Here is a 17145-nt window from a genome sequence, read left to right as displayed (position 1 = left end):
GCCCGCGTCTCCTCGCCAGCCCCCCTCCCCGTGCCCCTCAATCTCCTCCCACCGCTCCCCACCGCTCACCACCGCTCCCCACCGCTCCCCACCGCTCCCCCTCACCGTGTGGTCCGGGTAGTTGGAGTTGGGCGCTCCGGTGTCGTAGTACTGCGACTGCAGTGGCATCTTCTGCAGCTCCTCATCCTTGTTGTCGTTCTCCAGCGGCATCATCTACACACGGGGTTATCCGCATCGCCAGCATCAACAACGTCATCATAGTCAGTAAAATTATCGCCATCATAATCGCCAACATAATCACCATTATCGGCGTCATCAGGACTTTTCCTGGCATAGGTGCCACGTGACTCGCAGTTATAGTGGGAGGAGGTCTACAGGACGTGGTGTTCCAGCTGTGGAAACATGCCGACGTTGGTAGTCGTGAAGGCGTCAGTGTCTTAAAAGTCTACTGCTACTGCTACTACGAGTAGCAGACCGTCTGCTACTACTGCTGTTATGAGTAGTAGTAGTAGTAGACAGTCTACTACTACTGCTACGAGAAGCAGTAGTAGACAGTCTGCTACTACTGCTGTTATGAGAAGTATTAGACAGTCTGCTACTACTGCTGCTACGAGTAGCAGACAGTCTACTACTACGAGTAGCATCAGCAGTAGACTGTCATCAGAGGGACTGGCTCCATAGAGCGGTGCGCGATTCCCCACGGAGGACCTCTCCGACCGACAGGCGATTGGTGGAGCGAGCGCGCATTGGGAATGCAACGCCATGCAGTGCGATGTCGCATCGCCAGCACCGAGCGGCGTGCTGTGACAGGAGAGAGAGAGAGACGGCGACATTGTGGGAGAGCCGGCTAGAGCGACAGGCGATACACGTGTCTGTGTTGGGGTGTGGAGCTTTTTACAAGGAGGAACATCTGCGCAGGTTTGAAATATTTAGGCTGGCCCTGCCTACTTTCGATCCATGCTGGGTTTTACCTGCACACTAGATTGTGCGAGGAGCTCGCAGATCCTTGGCAGATCTGGACACAGTCCCATCATAGGTGAACTCTGCCGGTAGGCGAAGCTGCGTTGGCTGGGTCACGTCGCCCGCGTGCCCATCTGGCTGGATCGAGGGGGCTAAGCTGGTGCTGCAAGGGCTACAGAAGAGGTGAAGAGGTGAAGCTGATGTGGTTCAAGAGGATGTGGAGCAATAACCGGTAGCAGCGGCGTCAAGATGGGCCTCTCTAGAGGAGGCTCGTGATGCTACTCGGCAATTGAAGGCAGTCGCACTCCAACAAGAGGACGGCAGAGAAGCAACGCTCCAACAACGAGCGAAGTTCCGGGCGGCAGGGGGCACAGGTTGTGCATCTGCCAGTCATCTCAGTCAAAAGAGACACCCAGACTGACATGCGGACGGACGGGCGACTGGGCCGATGGCTGGGGGAACAGACGGACTGGGAGACGGACAGAGACACAGACAACGTGGCCCCTGCCGCTCAGTCTCTCGGTGCCCGTGCCCCACTCACGCGGATGTTGCTGCCGTGGTCTCCCTTCTTGCTGGGGGGCGGTGGCTTGTGGGAGGGGGGAGGCTCCTCCCTGCATGCACGGGACGAGAGGGGGGGGGGCACAGCGGCGGCTCGTCACACAGACAACCCCGCGTGGGCACGGCGGACAATCTCGAGACGTTCGCGCGACGGTAGCAGGAGCGGCTACACACGACCGGCCGCGGTGCGATCGCACGGCTCACGCCGGACGGCTCTCCAGCAGGCGACGTGGTAAACGACACGCGGCAAAACCGCGAGCGCCACGCAGAAGCAGGCCACTCGCGGCCACGCGACTTGCAACGCCACAATATGATCTTATATAGACTCATATAGCGCCTTATTCTATGGAGCTTCACAGCAATTGTGAAATTTTACGTGAGATGATAGTGGTGGAGATAAAGATTGGGGTTATTAAAAGTGGTGGTGTAATTATGGTGACAGGACAGGTGGGAGTGGCTAAGGAGGGGTAGGGGGATGGATAGTGATAGGGGTGGTGATAGGGGTAGTGATAGGGGTTGGGGTCGTGATAGGGGTTGGGGTCGTGATAGGGGTGATGATAGGGGTTGGGGTAGTGATAGGGGTGGTGATAGGGGTTGGGGTAGTGATAGGGGTGGTGATAGGGCTTGGGGTAGTGATAGGGGTAGTGATAGGGGTTGGGGTAGTGATAGGGGTGGTGATAGGGCTTGGGGTAGTGATATGGGTGGTGATAGGGGTAGTGGATAGGGGTGGTGATAGGGGTTGGGGTAGTGATGGGGGTGGTTGTAGCTGGGGGCGGGGGCATGGAATAGCAGGAGCAGGATAGGCAAGGGAGAATAGCTGGATCTCAACAGCTAAGATCTCAACAGCTAAGATCTCAACAGCTAAGATCTCAACAGCTAAGATCTCAACAGCTAAGATCTCAACAGCTAAGATCTCAACAGCTAAGATCTCAACAGCTAAGATCTCAACAGCTAAGATCTCAACAGCTAAGATCTCAACAGCAAGAGGGAGGTTGGAGTACCCACACTTTACCCCATCACAGATAAACCGCCGCTCGGGGCGACGGGCATGTTGACCCCTCGGCCTCTGATGCAGGTGTGGGCCGTTGCTCGCCAGGACGCCGCCCATCGGCACAGCGTCGGTGAAGAACCGGGGTTCTCCAGTTATTTATTTATTTATCTATGCGGCCTCCACGGGGCGTGCTTAACGAGCTGTGCCACGTGATGAGCCGCTGGTGCCGCGGCCTCCATCGCCGGCAGTGGCGCCCTCGGGGTTCGGCGTGGGGGCGCCGGCGCGGCGGTGAAAATGGCAAGCGACAAAACTCGTCGATTCGGCAAAACAAAATAAAAATTGCTGAGTGCCGAGTGTGCCGGGGAGAATGGGAGACTAACAATGCCGCCGGTCCATCTGGTGCGGCAATGTGGACAGCGGAGGGGGAGAGAGGAGGTAGGAGAGCAGGGGAGAGAGAGGAGAGCAGAGAGGAGGAGGGAGGAGAGATAAGTAGAGGAGGAGGAAGATACATTTGAAATATTGGAGGTGGAGGGGGGTGGGGGGGACGATTGGGAGAGGGGGGGCCCAACGCCCTAATCGGCGCAATTCAGGGCGTGTGTCGGTACTGTATGTCAGCTTACGTGCGAGGTACTTGTGAGGTAGGTGTCAGGTTCCACGTCACGTGCCTATCCGTTACGAGGCAGGTACGTGTCTGGCAAGCAAGGGACGTCGGCACCGCGGTGCGTGCACACGCATCGATGGCCGTGCGCACGCATGGGGAGCGGTGCCGCAGTGGTGAGCGCGCAGCGCCGTGATCCTGTCGACCTGTGTCCAAAGCCCGACACCAGTGATATCTGAACCAATTCTGGGCCTCCCCTAGGTCGACTCAGCCTAAAATGAGCACTCCTTCCCATCCCTGTCCTCCCCTTTCGTGACCCCTAAGAACCCTCCATCAAGGTCAATCAGTCCTCAGCTCCCGCACGCCCCTGCCATCTAAATCATTCTATTACATCAAACTATGTTAGCGCCTCAAGTAAAGGTGTAATATAAATCTAATAACATAAGATACAAAGGCGGCCGGAAGTGGAGCTTCATCCCCTCGTGCACATTACTGCAAATAGGTGCTCGCAAACAGCCCTTGCTCCAGCAGCCTGTGGCCCCTACGCCTATCGCTGTTGTAATCACTGCTGCTGCTGGTGCCACCTGCTCCAGTCCAGCAGCCATCAGATAAATATCTAGTGAGGAATTAAGACCTGGCGACGGGGATGACCACGTTGGCAATGCTGATGATGATGATGACGCCGATATTCAGAGAGAACGTATCGGGCTAGAGACGAAGATGCGTCTGTGCCTCCGCCAGCGGCAGTTTCCCGCGCCCTCGTAAAACGGATCAATGAGCTCGTCCTTCAAAGCGGCGCTGGTGGCTATGCAGGTGGCGCTGACGGTGGTGGTAGCGGCAGTGGTGGTTGCGGTAGTGGTGGCGGGGGCGGTGGCATTGGCGGCGATGGCGGTGGGGGCAGTGGGGGTGTGGAGGGGATGTGGCGGGGAGGATGTGGGGGGCAGGATAATACAAAGTGTCATCCTCGAGGCTAAAACCGCGAGCAGAAAATAGAACTCTCGGCCGCGGGGGAGGGGGAAGCGAGGCGTCACATCCCGAGCCGGGGCTCCAATGACGAGACCGTGTCACGCCGGAGGTGAAAGCCCACGTGGGCGCGTGCACTCGTGTGCATTAGCGTACGCGCACACACGCGTGTGTACTTGCACGAATCTCAAAAATGAAGAGAAGGAAAGCGGAGAACACACGACGAGCGCAGTCCCCTCCCGGCGAGAGACGAACGAGCGAACTCCCCCCGCGTGCCGGGCCCGGGGCGAGGGCCCGGCCACACCGCGCACAGCTGCGGCCTCGCGACAGAGCGGCCGGGCGAGATAGCGCAGCCCCGGGACACAGCCTGCGCCTCACAGTCACGTCCTGCTCCCCCCCTCCCACCCTACTCACCCACCCACCAACCCCACCCTCCCACTCTACTCACCCACGAACCCCACCCTCCCACCCAGCCCACCCTCCCACCCTACTCACTCACCCACCCCACCCTCCCACCCTACTCACCCCCACCAAACCCCACCCTCCCACCCTACTCACCCACCAACCCCACCCCTACTCACCACCCACCAACCCCACCCTACTCACCCCCACCCTCTCTTCTCCCCTAGCACAATCTCAACCTGTCTTAATCACCCACCCTCCCACCCACCCACCGAGATGGTGGCATTGCACCAAACAGTGCACTGCACGGCTCTCATCATCGCGGACCGAGGCCGTGATGATTAGAGATCCGAGATCCCTCTGGGTTTGCCCCACGGAGAGAGGGAGGAGGCCCCTCTCCCCTCGTGTGTGGAGTCAGAGCTCACGATCCAACTCCCTCCCTGCGCTGTTCGCACCTGTCTTGCTCACCCCATGGCTCTGTATTTACCTGTTTGTGTTCATATCAAGCTCCTCAGACGTGCCCGCCCGGCAGTGAGGCTTGGCGCAGGCAGCCGCCCTCCGCCCCTCTCCCCCCCTGCTCGATCCTCCACGAATCCCACGCAGCCACAGCTGTAACCGCTATGAACCCCGTGCCTCCCTTCATTCTGGAAATCTAGAGGTGGCGTGTTCGAAGGCAAAAAAAACAACAACTGGCTCTTTGTGTTTGCTGTTTGCGGGGGAAGAATTGCGAGCGCCACCGCGTTCTCCAGCCGGTGCTGTGCCGCTACTCTCTCTCTCTCCTCTCTCGGGACGCGGTGCAGCTCCACTCCACCTTCCCAATGCAGCTTATTGTTGTATTTGTGTCAAGTGCCTTGAGATACAATCACATGCAGATGCTGTGGGAACTGAACTGCTCTTGTTGCTGTGAGTGATGTGGGCGAGTGATGTGGGTGAGAAATGCAGGCGAGTGATGCGGGTGAGTCCATTGAAGAGAATGGCCCGCAGAAGTGTATACCTCAGAACTACTTCTGAGTGGGCCCAGGATACGTGTTCCCTGTGCACTGCTGCAAGGATGGCCACAGTGCAACATCGAGCACCACGTTGTTGTGCCGCCACCGGAGACCGGGCCGCTGCGAGCGGGCCGCCCCCCCCCACGGTCAATACCCAATGTCCGCGTGTCGCTCACCCCACACTCCTGCTCCTCCGCCCTGCGCATGTCGTGTCCCACCCATCGCAACCTCCCTCTCTGCAATCCCACCCACGCCGCTATCCTGCTACAAGCCGACAAGTCGCTCGACCTGCCCCTCCCCTTGATCCCCTTTGCCTGCCGCCCCCCCCACTCCACACCGGGGACTGTCCGCGGCTCCACCGCGGCTCCACCGCGACTCCACCGCTCACAGATTTATCTCTCCCGCGGAACCCGGCCACCCACGCGTTTGCGGCGAGTGCCACGGCGCCAGATCTTTTAATTGGATCCATTAGGGGCTCGCCGGGTAGCCAGGGCGGTTAACGAGCGGGGGGGGGGGGGGTGAGTTGGTTGTCCGGGTCGAGGTGTTCGCGCGGTGACTGATCGGCACATTAGCGGGAGGCATAATCCACCCGGGATGGCGCTGACGGGCGGCGCGGCGCAAAGTGCATCAATAATTAAAGTGATCGCAAAGCGCCGCGCTCGGCGCCATCCCGATCGCTAATTGTTTGGCGGATACGTTTACGATACGTTTAACCGGGAAGACGCCACTTTCGGAGCACGCTCTTTAATTACCGTACCCCACGGGTTAATCATCGCAAGCGCGATGATCAACCCGTGCCGCACGGGGGAGGGGAGGGGGATCAGAGCCGATGGCACGTGACAAATAGTCGCAGCCATTGCGAGAGAAGGTATACTGGATGCGGTGTGCCGAGCGCAAAACATGGAGAGGGGGAGTAGGAGTGCCTCAGGATACCGTCCGCAAGGTGACGAATGGCGCTCCCGGCAGCTCCGCGCCGCTCTCTCCACCGATCGGCGCTCCCAATGCCGCGCCGCGAGCCGGGAGCCGTCGCCGGGGACTCCCTCTCCACGCGGGGTGACCGATGCGAATCAAACGCTCTCGGGGTTGATTTTATCGCGATTCGGCAGCATCGATCGCGGCGCCGCTAATGAAGCCTCGGCGCCCGGCGAGCGGTAACGAGACGCCGCCCCCTCCGCCCCCGTCGAGTCCTGGCGCGGCACGGCGCCGGTGATTTACCGCGGCGTTCGTTACGGCTGGGACGGAAACGTTTGAGCGCAATAACAAATTTACGCGAGCGCAACGCGGTCGCTCGGCAATCTTCAATCATCGCGCGCGTCCTGCCCAAAATCAAAACGGGGTTTGCCGTTAATCAACCGGTGGTGGCGGAGGTAATGAACGCAGATTTGACGAAGGGAGCGAATCGTTGCGGTTAATAATTCACGGCACACCTGCCGCCGAGAGGCGCGCGGCGGTGGGGGCGGCGCGACGGATGCCCTCCCGGGGTTCCACCCGGCGGGGAGGAGGGACCACCGTGCCCGTGGCAGGCGGCGGCGGCGTTAATAACTCCCTCGTTACGGCGTCGACGCGGGAACGACGGTGTCCGCGAGCGGCGGGATGCGGTGCGCGGGCCCCGGCACGGCGAGGCCTGGCGCCCCCACCACCCCCCGCGGGAGGACGTGCGCCACGATTTAACTCTACCTCGAAACCGCACCGCGCCGTCACCGCTGCCCCAAACGTGCGGCTCGGCGGCCACCGTGCCGACGAGCGCTTTAAAAACCGCCGTCCCAAAATCACCACGCAAAAGCCACGGTGCCAAAACCTCCATCCTAAACCCGCCGCGCCGATCGGGGCCGAGTCGGGGCACGCGGCTCGTCTTCGGCCGGACGTTCCGGCTCGCCACGCGGCGCGACGGCGCGTACGGACGCGCGACGAGACCCGGGCGAGCGTGGGCCCCGTCGGACCTCGGGGACGGCCATGGCACTCGACCCGGCGCCGCGGGTCGCGGGCCGTGCCCATTCGGGAAGCCCGGCTCGGGGCAACGTCCAAGAGGGACGTTCCCGACGGCGGCCCGGCGACCGCGATCGCCGCCGCTGCAGCCGGCGAGGAGCAGGTGGTGGACCCTGGGATGGCGCCATCGCGGCGGCAGCGCTCTCCTGGACGGGGAGAGCCTCCTAGGAGGAGGAGACCGGTGGCCGTGCGGAGCCGATCGATGCCACAAACGAGTAAATAAAGAAAGCCCGGCGGCACCGCGCCGAGCGACCGGGACGCCATAAACGCACAGCGCCGACGAACGTCGCCGCCGCTGTTCCGCGCCGCGAGTGGCGCGGTTGTAAAACCCTAAAGCTCGGCTCTCCGGAGACCCCCCCCGCCCCCTCCCGCCCCGTAATGAACCCCGACGCAGGAGGGGGGGGCGGGGGGGAGGCCCGGGGGGCTGTTCGAGGCCAGCGCTATATCGCGAGGCGCGGGAATCAATAGAAATTACCGCCTGGGCAATCTCGACGATTCGCACGGCGCGACAATCGACGTACGCGGCGCGGGGGGGGAGGGGACATCACACCCCAGCCCCCACCCCCCCCTCACCCCCGTGGATAGTGAATCATCGCTGCTGGCATCGCGAGTGCACCATGTACGCGTGTCTGTGTGCGTACGTCTGTTTAGTGGGGAGTGGTAGAGCAGTGGTTCGCCACTGCTCATGGGACTATCCTAGGTCAACTCACCCTTAAATCATTACATGCTGCGGTGTGTAAAGACCAGCATTGGGGAGACAAAGGCAGCCAGGTGTGGCGGTGGTCACACCACCCTTTATAATGTGCTCGCTAAATTAGCACTTGACCCAAGAGCCTGTGTAGGCTATATGGGAAATCTTTGTCTTCACTGTTGTCATGTGCGTGTGTTGACGAGCAGTCACCATTCTCCACCAAGAGGCAGTAACATCACCACAGTGCGTGCCATGCGAGGTGCACTTTCAGGTCACCCCATGAAGTCTGAAATGCTCGCTGCCAGCAGCTGCCATGCTGGGTCGACTGAGATGACCGTGGCTTGGACACGGGCGCGTACGCATGGGTCGCCGTGTGGCCGTCCCTGTCAAGTGAATGACTGCAACTGGCGGCACGACGCTGCCTCCTGCGCGAAGCCTCTTCAGGGCTCCCCCCTCTCCTCCCTCTTCCCTCTCTCCCCTCCTCCCTCCAAACGCACCCTCCAGCCCTTGACCAGCCAAAAAACTGTTTCGTCAATATTTGCTGTGGAGATTCATCCTCTTATTCCGCTTAGACTCAAATACAAATAAATAAAATAAACAGGGCTGAGGTGGAGAGGAGGGGGCTGCCTCCCAATTGTAAATTCGGGGGAGCAGTTCACCGAGATGGAGGGGGTGGTGGTGGCGATGTGACTGGGCGACTGGGTTTTGTGTTGATGGGTGGATACAAGAATGGGTGGAAAAGGATGGTGTCTAAGTGTCTTGGCTCTGTCTGTCTATGTCAGCATGTCTATGTGTGTCTGCACGTGTCTCCATGTCTGTGTGGACGAGGAGTCTGGGAGAAGCCCCGAGGTGTCATAAGACCCTGGAACAAATCGACCACTTCTCCCACAATCCCTCTGGAGCCCAGAGTCAATTAAGACTAACGAGGCACGCCTCCCCACACCACCCCCCACACCCCACGCCTCCCCACCCCGCGCCTCCCCACACCCCACACCACCCCCCACACCCCACACCCCACACCACCCTCCACACCCCACGCCTCCCCACACCCTGCGCCTCCCCACACCACCCCCCACACCCCACGCCTCCCCACACCCTGCGCCTCCCCACACCCCACACCCCACACCACCCTCCACACCCCACGCCTCCCCACACCCTGCGCCTCCCCACACCACACCGCGCGCCTCCCCACACCCCGCGCCTCCCCACACCCCGCGCCTCCCCACACCACCCCCCACACCACCCTCCACACCCCACGCCTCCCCACACCCTGCGCCTCCCCACACCACCCTCCACACCCCACGCCTCCCCACACCCTGCGCCTCCCCACACCACACCCCGCGCCTCCCCACACCCCGCGCCTCCCCACACCACCCCCCACACCCCACACCACCCTCCACACCCCACGCCTCCCCACACCCTGCGCCTCCCCACACCCCGCGCCTCCCCACACCCCGCGCCTCCTCACACCACCCCCCCACACCCCACACGCCGCGCCTCCCCACACCCTGCGCCTCCCCACACCACACCCCGCGCCTCCCCACCCCCGCGCCTCCCCACACCCCACACCCCGCGCCTCCCCACACCACCCCCCACACCCCACACGCCGCGCCTCCCCACACCCCGCGCCTCCCCACACCACCCCCCACACCCCGCGCCTCCCCACACCACCCCCCACACCCCACACGCCGCGCCTCCCCACACCCCGCGCCTCCCCACACCTCACACCCCACACCACCCCCCTCGCCTCTCCACACCACCCCCCACCCCCCGCGCCTCCCCACACCCCACACCACCCCCCTCGCCTCCCCACACCCCTCGCCTCCCCACACCACCCCCCACACCCCACGCCTCCCCACACCACCCCCCACACCCCGCGCCTCCCCACACCCCGCGGCTTAATGTACATGGAGTGAATGTTTTCAGCGGTATTGATTCAACAAAAGCAAACTCTGGACCGGTTTTAACATCCAGTCTCTGATCAGCAGTCAGGCTCATTCGAACCAATGCTGGCAACCTGCCAGACCTCCTTTTAGACAAGGAGCATATCTGTGAGAGACACTCCTTTTCCGATGCAGAGCGCCGTGTGGACAAGCGGAGAGACGCGCAAAGCGCGGTGTGGCGATGCGTCTCCCCAACACGTCGCGGTCCCTTCGCTTTGACGGCGGTCGCTGCTTCTCGACTTTGTCGGTCACAGGTCACAGGTCAACAGTCATGGGTCATGGACAAGGGTCGGCCCAGAGAGGAGGTAAGAAAGGTGAATTATAGATGAAGCTGCTGCTGCTGTTTCCGCACGGCTTCCCCCAGTCCACCACACTCAGCGTCTATGCTCGCACGCTCGCCCGCCCGCCCGCACGCACGCACGCTCGCTCGCCCGCCCGCACGCACGCACGTGCGTATGACAAAAGACAAAGATCCCCCGTATAGCCTCAACAGACTTTTGAGGTCAGTGCTGTTAGCAAATAGAAACTATGAAGGCCGGCACAATATGGGGTGGGTGGCCAGCCCCATGCCCGGCCGCCTTTGTCTCTATAGTGGCGATGTTTTACACACCGCACCAGGTACTCATTTGAGGCTCAGTGGACATTGGGGAGGCCCAGGATAATTGTAACTGGTGTTGGTCGTGAGATTGTAGTATAGTGCGCCAAGCGCAACACTACCGCTCCCCACAAACACACGTAAACATCCATTCACACACAAGTGCACCAAACACTCACTTTCGCACGCACAAGCGAACACACGCATTGGCTGGCTTACACACACACACATGCGTGTGCACTGACACATGCACACAAAGATAACGATCCCGCTTTGTCTCCCCAGTGCTGATGTCTCTGTATGTACACAAACACAGACACACACAGATGCCACACACGCTTACCAACAATAAACACGTACAAACTCGCATACAGACAGACCCACCGTCCACAACACAAATATGCCCGATGGAGCCGTACGGACTGTTGGGGCAAATTATGTTAGCGAGCACCTATCAAGGTCATACGTGTTCTCTCGCGCTTGCCATCTTCCTTGCTCGCTCGTTCGCTCGCTCGTACGCTCGCACGCCTATAATCTTGCTCACTTCCACAATTACTCCAGGCCGGGTCAGCTCACATGCTCTCTCTCACTTCCTTACATGCTCACTCGCGTGCACAAGTAGGCGCACTCACGCACGCACAAACACACGTGCACACACTGCTGTGGGCTTGCACGCTCACTCGCTTGTCCGCCCACTCGCGCATTTCCCGGCACCGAGAACCAACCCCGGTGCCCCTACCCCCTCACCATGCGAGAATCCTCCGCACGGCGAGGGGGCGAGAGAGCGAGCGAGGCAAGAAGATAAGCGAGGAGGTGAAATAGTAGGGGATTGAGCGAGCGAGGAAGCGAGCAGGTGAGCGAGCGAGCGATGAGGTGAGCGGGTAAGCGACTCACATGGCGCCCTCGGGCTTGCGCCGGCGCTGTTGCCGGCGGTAGAGCATGATGGCCGTGACGACGAGGGCGATGATGAGGACGGCGGCGATGATGCCGCCCAGGATGGCGCCGACGCTGCCCCCCCCGGCCTCGCGCGCCGCCGGCTTGTCTGTGTGACACAACGATACCCCGCGTAGCGTTACCGTGCTGCCGTAGCACAACAACAACAACCACCAGAACTGGTTCAAACATTTGTCACCGATGTTGGCCATGAGTGGGAATCACACCAGAGGTACCAGGTTCATAGCGCAGTGCGCTAACCGCTGCACCACCATTCAAGTAATTGGCAAACACAAACATGGTTGCAAGGAGACACACAAAAAACAAAGATCCCCTGTATAGCCTTTAATTGACTGTTGGGGCAAGTTCTGTTAGCAAGCACCTATGAAGGCTGCTGGTACCGTACAAGAGGGAGTAGGTGGCACACCACAACCGGCCGCCTTTGTCTCCCCAGTGCTGATGTATACACACCACAACAGTTGTTCATTTAAGTGGAGTGGACCTCGGGGGTGAGGCCCAAGACCGGTTCTGATATTCGTCACGAATGTAGGCCATGAGCAGGATTAAAATTCAGGTCGAGCCACCGCTCCCCCAACACGAGCGCGCACGGACACACGCGCAGGCACACACGCAGGCACACACGTACGAACACACGGACACACAACTGAATGTGAAATCCAATCACAAGTGATTGGAAACGGATTGAGCGATGATTGTGGCACAATGAACGGGGAGCGCCGCACCTTCATTTCCGCCGCGCGTATCTGGAATGGCGACCCAGAAAATATTTCCATGCCCTGCACACCACATCCAGTCGACCCGTTCTCGCAATAGTTTCTAGCCACGTACAACGGACGAGGGGGAGAGGGGCAGTGCTAATTTGCGAGCTGCCCACGTGGTGTGGACGCTGGGGAATTGCCCCTCGGCCTCAAGCCAACTGCCCCATGTTTGGCAACGAGTCAGCTCCCTCCCTCGCTGCCTCTCCCTCCACCCTCCCTGTGTCTCCCCTTCACTCCCACCCTCTATCCCTCTGTCTCTCACCCTCACCTATCTCTCCCCTCTCTCTCCTTACCCCTCCCCATCTCTCTCCCATCTCTGCCTCCCCCCCCACTCTCTCCCTGTATCCGACCCCCTCTCTCCCCTTCTCTGTCTCTCTCCCACTCTCCCCCTCTCTGTCTCCTCTCTTGAATTACGGGGTGTTTTTCTAGACGCACTGGCTTTCATTTGGAGAAACTATTTCGCCCTGGGCAGCTGAGGTTCAAGCACTCACGTGCATGCTCGTGCACGTGAGTGTTCGTGTGTGGGGAACGGTGTGGGCTAGTGGCTAGTGGGGGGCGGTAGTAAGTGGTTAGCGCGCTGTGCTACGAACCAAGTGAACAGAGTTCGATTCCCACTCACAGTCAACATCGGTGACGAATATCTGAACCGCCCTCCCCTAGGTCAACTCAGTCTCAAATGAGTACCCTGTGCAGTGTGTAAAGTTTGCTACTAGGGAGACGACAGGGCGTGGTGCTGGCCAACCAGCCTGTCGTGTGCCATACCGGCCTTAATAGGTGCTCGCTAACAGCACTTCCCTCAATAGTCAGTTAAGGCAATAGAGGGGATCTTTGCATTAATGTGTGTGTGTGTATGTGTGCGCACGCGATATGTCTGTCTACGCAGAGGAGGGAGGGAGAGGACAGAGCCATGAGAGTGGAGGGAGGGTAGAGGGAGAGCGGGAAGGGAGCGCTGGAATCCGTCACCATGGCGAGTAATTGGACAAGGCTCTGATGATGAATCACGCGGTGGGGAGATGGAAACAGAGAGCAACCCCCCCAGCCTGTCCGTGCCCCCCACCGTTCCCTGCCCCCCCCTCACTGTGGTATCACAGCTGAGCGCTCGCGCTGGGACGACGACAATGTGCGGAGAGACGCGACGCACGCTGCTGTGTCCAACGTGTGCGTGTGTGCATCGCGGCTCTAGCGCGTGTAGCGTGTCTAGCAGGTGGGCCTTGTGGAGGGTGTGTGGCGTGGGGGCCGCGTGGTGGGGGCCGCGTAGGGGGGGCCGCGTGGGGGGGGCCGCCTCACCCCGGATCTCCACCTCGACGACGCCGAGCCGGGTGCCCAGCGTGTTGGTGGCCTCGCACACGTAGACGCCCGCGTGGAGGTGCGACAGCGCCGTCGAGAAGCGCAGCGCGTTCCCCAGGCGGCGCACGTCCTCGGACAGCGACGCGTTCACCCTTGGACGACGACACGCGGACACGTAGGACATGGGAGCAGACCGTTAGAGGCACGTGGACGCGGGAAGAGGGGAGCGGACCGCTGGAGACATGGCTACACAGAGACATTCCAATAAATCTGTCAGGGTGACTTTTTGCTCAGACGGGCATTGTGTGAGGCGATGGTGCTCATTTACTGTTCGCAGCCCTTGAGAGCTCGTGGTGGAATAAGTTCCACATTCCTATGGCAGGAGTCTCTCCATACAACCGCTGTTGAATTTCACACAGTGATATTTATTTAATCGACCCCAAAGGGATGATGGGTGGAGTCAAACTCCTTCTTCCGCTCCCATCACCACCAACCAGGATTTGAACCCGTGACCTTCCTATTGCAAGCCGCAGACCTCGCAGAGTTCTATTCCTATCGAAACCGTGCGGCTCTAGGGAGCGGAGGGGAGGTGGGTGGAGGTGAGTGGGGGGTCGTGCCCCCCCCCCTCTACGCTTCGCAGTGGCCACGGTGATTAATGACCTCGATGGCTGAAACATTAATTATTCAATTAATTAGGGGCGACACGGCCGACCTTGACACGCGGGATGTCACGCAGCACGCCGCACACGGGATCAATTACTGGAAGCAAAATCATTAATAAATATGATGCGCTTATGAATGTGTGTGTGTGTATGTGCATTGGTGTGTGTGTGAATGCGTGTGTGCGTGCGTTTTTTGTACGTCTATATGTGTGTTCGTGCATGTGTGTGTTCATGTGCGTGTGTGTTTAGCAGTCACCTGCCCAGGGGGGGTTAAGTTGCTCATGAGTTCTGGGCCAACGGGGCAAACCCTGGCCATCACTCAGCGACGCGCGTACGTGTGTGTGTGTGTGGAGCCAGCGGGCGTTCGACTTCACGTGGCCTCAAGGTGCACATGGCCTGGCACAAGCGTCGTGGTGACGTCACCGCCACTTAGTGGCGAATGGCGGTTGTTGTTGTGGAGCTTTAGTGTAGCGGTTAGCGTGCTACGCTATAAACCCGGGCAACCCGGATTCGATTCCCGCTCACGGCCAACACCTGTGACGATTATCTGAACCGGTCCTGGTCCTCCCCTAAGTCGACTCAGCGTCAAATGAGTACCTGGTGCGGTGTGTAAACATCACCACTGGGGAGACAAAGACGGTCGGGCGCGGTGCTGGCCACCCACCCCCTCGTGTGCAGTTCCGGCCTTCATAGGTGCTCGCTAACAGCACTTGTGCAGGAATTAGTCTACTACGTTATGAACCCGGGTTCGATTCTCACTCCCCAAGGTCAGTATCTCCAGTTCACACAGCCCTGAGCCAGTGGTGGAGATTCCGCATTCACGTGGTCGGGGTGAGTCTATCCACAGGACCACCTAGATGATGGGCCGAGTCAAGGCCCAACTGGGAGTCAAACTGGCAACCTTCTGATTGCGAGCCGCTTGCTCTGCCACCGAGCGCGGCAATTACCGACGGGCGACAATTCAACAAGCTCCACTCTTAATGATGAAACAATTAACAATCAATGGCAATGAAAGGTGACGCGCCAACGACGCGCGCTGACGAACGCTGCCTCGTCCGGGTGGATTGGAGGGTAGAGGTCAGAGCTGGCACTGCTAAGAGGCTGGGCTCCAATTCGGGGTTTCAGCCGCTGCTCGTGACGGAACGAGGTGGCACTCGCACGGAGCGAATCGATGGCCTCGGTCTGCTCACGTATGAGTCACGCAGAGACTCGTGCAGAGATCCTAAGACCCGTAGGCTCATAGAGACCCTTAGACTCCCACAGATTCACATGTGTTGGGTTCATGCTATGATCAGTGGCCCATTCTCTTTGCTCGCATATCGAGCCATAGAAAGGCGTAGACTCACAGAGCCAGACTCGTACAGAGAGGCCGAGACTCAAAGAGAGGCACAGCAACTCAATGTTAGACTGAGTTTAGTCCATCGGATTGTTCCTAGGAGAGGTCAAGTGACCCCGTGTTACACAATAATGTAGAACAACAGACAAAGATACACCCTACAACCATAACAAACTCTTGGGGCAAGTGCTGTTGAGCAAGCACGGCATACTGGCACACACATGCACGTGCCCATGTACACGCAAGCGCACGCAAGCACGCGCAAGCACACGCAAGCACACGCAAGCACACGCAAGGTGTGCAAGCGCGCACCAGAACCCACGCGTACGTACTTCTTCCAGGTGATGGTGGCGGGCGGGTTGCCGACGGTCTGGCACAGCAGCTCGGCGCCTATGCGACCCACGTACCAGTTGTTGTCGAAGCCTTCGATAGCCGTGACCTCCGGGACGTCTGCGAAGCCACACGGCCGCAGGGAGAGAGGGCGTGAGCGAGCAGAGGGAGGGATGTGTGAGGAGAGGGAGACGTGAGAGAGGAGAGAGTGAACGTGGAGCGAGAGAGCGTCGTCCGTGGGGCTGACGTGGCGGTGGGAGGGGAGCAGAGGTCGTGTGGCTCGTGGTGCCACTGGGTCAACGTTGACCCAGCGGGGCGCCTCCTGCTCCTCCTGCTCCTCTACCTCGTCTCCACCACATCTCCGCCGTGTCTCTACTCCACCACCACCACTTCCAACACAGCCTCATCTCCACCATATCCCTCCTCTTCATTTCATCACCACCTCATCTGCACTTCATCACCATACTGCCCTTTCTCTACCTCCCTCCCCATCACCATCTCATTGAACCCTTCCCCTGAGCCCTCCTCCAAACCTTAGACCCTGCCTAGACATTTAAGGCCGAGCCGACTTTGGGGAGTCCCAGCAATGGCTCAGATTTCCATCAGCAAAGTGGTGCTGCAAAAAGGAATCGAACTCGGGTCGTTGAGTTTGTAGAGCAGCCTGTGCCACCGATCCTCCACACGCGCACACACTGAGTTCTGTGCGCCAGTGTGATCGCTCGTACTTCTGTTTGCGCAGCAGCAACGAGTGTGCCTTACCGCTTTTGCCACGAGGCCCAATTATCGCGGCTACAGACAACGTGGAATTAAAACCCCAGCCTTGAAATAATGAACCTAGGCCACAAGTTCATCGGCTCGGCCGAGACCTGGGCCCCCCCAAAGTGCAACAGGGCCCCCCCCCCAAAAAAAGCAACGCGTCGAGCGTCCGCCACGGTGCGGTGGAGTAGCGGTGTTTATTCTCCTGACCGGGACCCTGACCTATCAGCCGAACCCTTCCACGTGATAGTCTCAAAGTTCACCAAGCCTGGCACGACTGCCATGAAGCCGGTTTATGGTGAGATTTTAATTATTCTGGCGTGGAGTGAGATCACGTCAAGCTACAGTGTGCCGGGCCCGGGCGGTTAAATTCCTCTTCCCATGCA

General features: G+C 59.8%; 1 protein-coding gene across 1 annotated transcript in view; it reads right to left on the bottom strand.

The window, feature by feature from the left end:
- The window catches only part of LOC144728518 (nectin-1-like), a 65671-nt gene that overhangs the window by 18426 nt on the left and 30100 nt on the right, over positions 1–17145 (bottom strand). Inside the window, exons 4-8 of the mRNA XM_078608006.1 lie at positions 16006–16123; positions 13676–13827; positions 11571–11718; positions 1502–1571; positions 106–213 (exon numbers count right to left, since the gene is read on the bottom strand). Of these exons, the coding sequence (XP_078464132.1) occupies positions 106–213; positions 1502–1571; positions 11571–11718; positions 13676–13827; positions 16006–16123 (596 nt within the window). The remainder of the gene's footprint in view (positions 1–105; positions 214–1501; positions 1572–11570; positions 11719–13675; positions 13828–16005; positions 16124–17145) is intronic.

Source organism: Lampetra planeri, chromosome 29 (genome assembly GCF_965212315.1).
Source record: "Lampetra planeri chromosome 29, kcLamPlan1.2.h2, whole genome shotgun sequence".
In the NCBI taxonomy this organism is placed as follows: Eukaryota; Metazoa; Chordata; class Hyperoartia; order Petromyzontiformes; family Petromyzontidae; genus Lampetra; species Lampetra planeri.
This window is presented reverse-complemented; position numbering and strand designations above follow the sequence as displayed.